The sequence below is a fragment of the Sinocyclocheilus rhinocerous genome, unplaced genomic scaffold, assembly GCF_001515625.1.
Source record: "Sinocyclocheilus rhinocerous isolate Xijiao unplaced genomic scaffold, SAMN03320098_v1.1 scaffold2220, whole genome shotgun sequence".
Lineage (NCBI taxonomy): Eukaryota > Metazoa > Chordata > Actinopteri > Cypriniformes > Cyprinidae > Sinocyclocheilus > Sinocyclocheilus rhinocerous.
This window is the reverse complement of record NW_015646193.1, coordinates 2,203-5,287: the sequence shown is the minus strand read 5'-3', so window position 1 is coordinate 5,287 and position 3,085 is coordinate 2,203. Positions and strand designations below refer to the sequence as shown.

At 42.8% G+C, this 3,085-nt stretch overlaps 1 protein-coding gene across 2 annotated transcripts in view; it reads right to left on the bottom strand.

Annotated features, from left to right (window-relative positions):
* The window catches only part of LOC107707157 (uncharacterized), a 13,520-nt gene extending 11,136 nt beyond the window's left edge, over positions 1–2,384 (bottom strand). The window contains exons 1-2 of one of the 2 annotated variants that reach the window (XM_016511072.1): positions 2,255–2,384; positions 1,711–1,842 (exon numbers count right to left, since the gene is read on the bottom strand). In XM_016511072.1, coding sequence (XP_016366558.1) covers positions 1,711–1,795 — 85 coding nt within the window. In that variant the 5' untranslated portion in view covers positions 1,796–1,842; positions 2,255–2,384. Of the gene's footprint in view, positions 1–1,710; positions 1,843–2,254 lie in introns of those variants that run through there. The other variant, XM_016511074.1, reaches the window with a different exon arrangement.
* Between the last annotated feature and the right edge of the window lie 701 nt (positions 2,385–3,085).

The following is a 3,085-nucleotide window of genomic DNA, read 5'->3' as shown; positions in this document are numbered from 1 at the left end:
CTTCCTTCCTCTCCTTCCTCTCACAGATCAACCAGCTGGACAATAACCAATCCGGATTCAAAAGTGGCCATACCGCCTTGCCCGCCTTGCTGTCAGTCACTGAAGCGCTACAGAGGGCAAGAGCTGAGTCCAAATCTTCAGTTGTCATTCTGCTAGATCTGTCTGCGGACCTCATAGGTAGGTCCTTCAGGGTGGCTTGGGGAGGAGAGGTATCCAAATCACATCAGCTGGTCACTGGGGTTCCTCAGGGATCAGTTCTAGGACCGCTCCTCTTCTCTATATACACTACATCACTGGGACCCATCATACAGGCACATGGCTTCTCCTACCATTGCTATGCTGATGACACACCGCTCCATCTCTCATTTTGACCAGATGATCCAACGGTACCTGCTCGGATATCAGACTGCCTGATGGTAGGGCTACACAGTTAATCGAAATTAAATCACAAAGGCGATAAATCGTGATTAGGCAGAAGCTGCGATTGTCATGCGTATCTTTCAGTGAAGCAGGGTTCTGTGATCAGCAGTAAATCTCCATCTGAAGGCCAGAGAAACTCCAAATACACCCTGCAGAAGAAGCCCAGGCAATCCCTATAGCGATTACTGAATAAACGAGTAAAAGCATGTTATTAAATGTGGTATTTTCAGATGGAGCAGCATTTACTTCACAGAGCCGTAGTTCACGGAGAAGCTACGCAAACAGCTGTCATTATCGTGAATGATTTCTTCAATTTCATAATCGTACGATTATATCGTCTGTGATTATGAACGCGATTTTGCGTAGCTTGTCAGTGAACTACAGCTCTGTGTAGTAAATGCTGCTCCGTCTGAAAGCAGGTGATGGAGATTTACTACTAATCACAGAACCGGCTTTACTGACGAGATGTGCATGACAATCACATTCATTAATCGTGCAGCGCTAGTCTGACGGACATCTCAGCACGGATGAAGGAACATCGCCTGCAACCCAACCTGGCAAAGACAGAGCTTCTCATCTTCCCAGCCACCCCATCAGTACAGCACCAGTTTACCATCCCACTGAACTATCAATGATAACCCCACCGTCCAGCTCGGCCAGGAATCTGGGGGTGATCCTTGATGATCTGCTGACCTTTAAAAACAGCTCGATCGTGCAGGTTTGCACTACACAACATCAGGAAGATCAGACCCTGCCGAACAGAGCACGCAGCACAGCTTCTGTCCAGGCCCTCGGCATTTATAGACTAGTCTACTGCAACGCTCTTCTGGCTGGACTTCCAACACGTGCAGTCCTTTCTATCTTTATCCCTTTCTGTCCTAGCTTTCACACTAGAACGATGACTGAACCCTTGTATAACAGGCACTTCTCGTGTGTATTACATTAGCACTGGCTTCCCATAAAAAGAACCGAACAGGGACCAAAAACTGGGAACGTTCTGTTAGCTGGGATGTCACACAAAATATTGTAACAATTTAGTTTATGCCACTTTCATATGATTTGTCTTAATTTAATGCGTAATAAGAACATAATAATGAATGAAAACTTTAAGTATAGGGTCATCTCAGTTCCAGCATCAGTATTTGTGATCTCAACAGGTCTGTAAACGTGTGATTACTACATTACTCTATTACTAATTACTCTAATCACATGAGATTCTTCAGAAACATCACTCATTTCTGTACATTTTAATGAGGATCAAATGAGTTCAGCTTTGAGAAAGAAACCAACCTGTTTGTTCCTCCGTGTTTTCATGTTTCAGACTGAACACTTCTTCAATCCTGAAGTCTATACTCTCCTCTTTAATAAACATCATCTTCAGCAGTTTGTCCTGCAGATGTCAGGAGTTTCTCTGAGCTTGTCCTGTTTGAGAGAGAATCATTCACAGACACACTAATAAACATAAACTACATCTCTGAGTGATCTGGAGAATATAGTTAATAGACTGCATGTTCACAGCTGGTTTGTAAAAGTTGTGCTTTTATCACACAAAACGTGTTTTGCATTGTTTTGTTGAGTTTGTCTGGTGACTCGAGCGACTCTGAACACAGAATCGTTTTGACTCAATTGACTCGGAGTCGGTGAATGCGTGTTTGTGATGAACTGATTCACAACACAGAGAGAGAAATGAGCCGCGCTGTTCTTTTCTGTTACTCGTGTGCTCACAGAAATAACGTGCGTTAGCGGTAGATAAAGCATTACGATGCTGCAGTCAAGAATAATCATTTCATTTACATCGCCCGTTTATATCGATTTAAACACTTTCTCCACAAACCTTTCTTCCGCCGAATCACTACAGCGCAGGCGTGACGTCACAACACCACACCATAATAAAAGTCCCGTTCGCGCATTAAAACGGCTGACGACATCCCGCGGGCGTGGTTTGAGCGCAAGGTCAAGGAGCATGCGCAGTTTACACGACCTGCGGAGTTCTGGACTGCATTTCAAACCAGAATGATTATCACGTCTAACCACAGTCTATGCGTCTAACATTAAACAGTGGGGAAGAAAAAACTCACGTGGCACCTTGATAATTGGGAATATATTTCATATCACTGTTGGTCTCTCTCTCTCACACACTTACAAATAAATACATTTATATTATGCTTTTATATATTTATAATTTGTATATATAGTTCGCACCCTGCTCATAGCTATTTAAACGATGTCCTTATTAGGTTTCTGGGCCTTGACCGTGGTGGGACCCTTGCTGTCTCTGCAGGGTCAGAAAGCTGTTGGATTTCATCAAAAATATCTTAATTTGTGTTCTGAAGATGAACGAAGGTCTTACGGGTTTAGAACGACATGAGGGTGACTAATTAACGACAGAATTTTCATTTTGGGTGAACTAACCCTTTGAGATAGCATCTAAATAACAATATGATGGCTGATAAATGGGCAAAATCTAATTCTGTTGAAGTGAAATATGTACAGTATGATACTACACACAAAAAAAATACTTAACAGTTTATGAGGATTCATATCTATGTAGATATCATTACTTCCTGAAAGTGCGTGCGTTATGGACACTTGCATGTTTGGAGCATCTGCTGCCAGAAGTAATTGCCTCTCACACGGATCGGAAGGAAAATCCTTTTCATTTGAG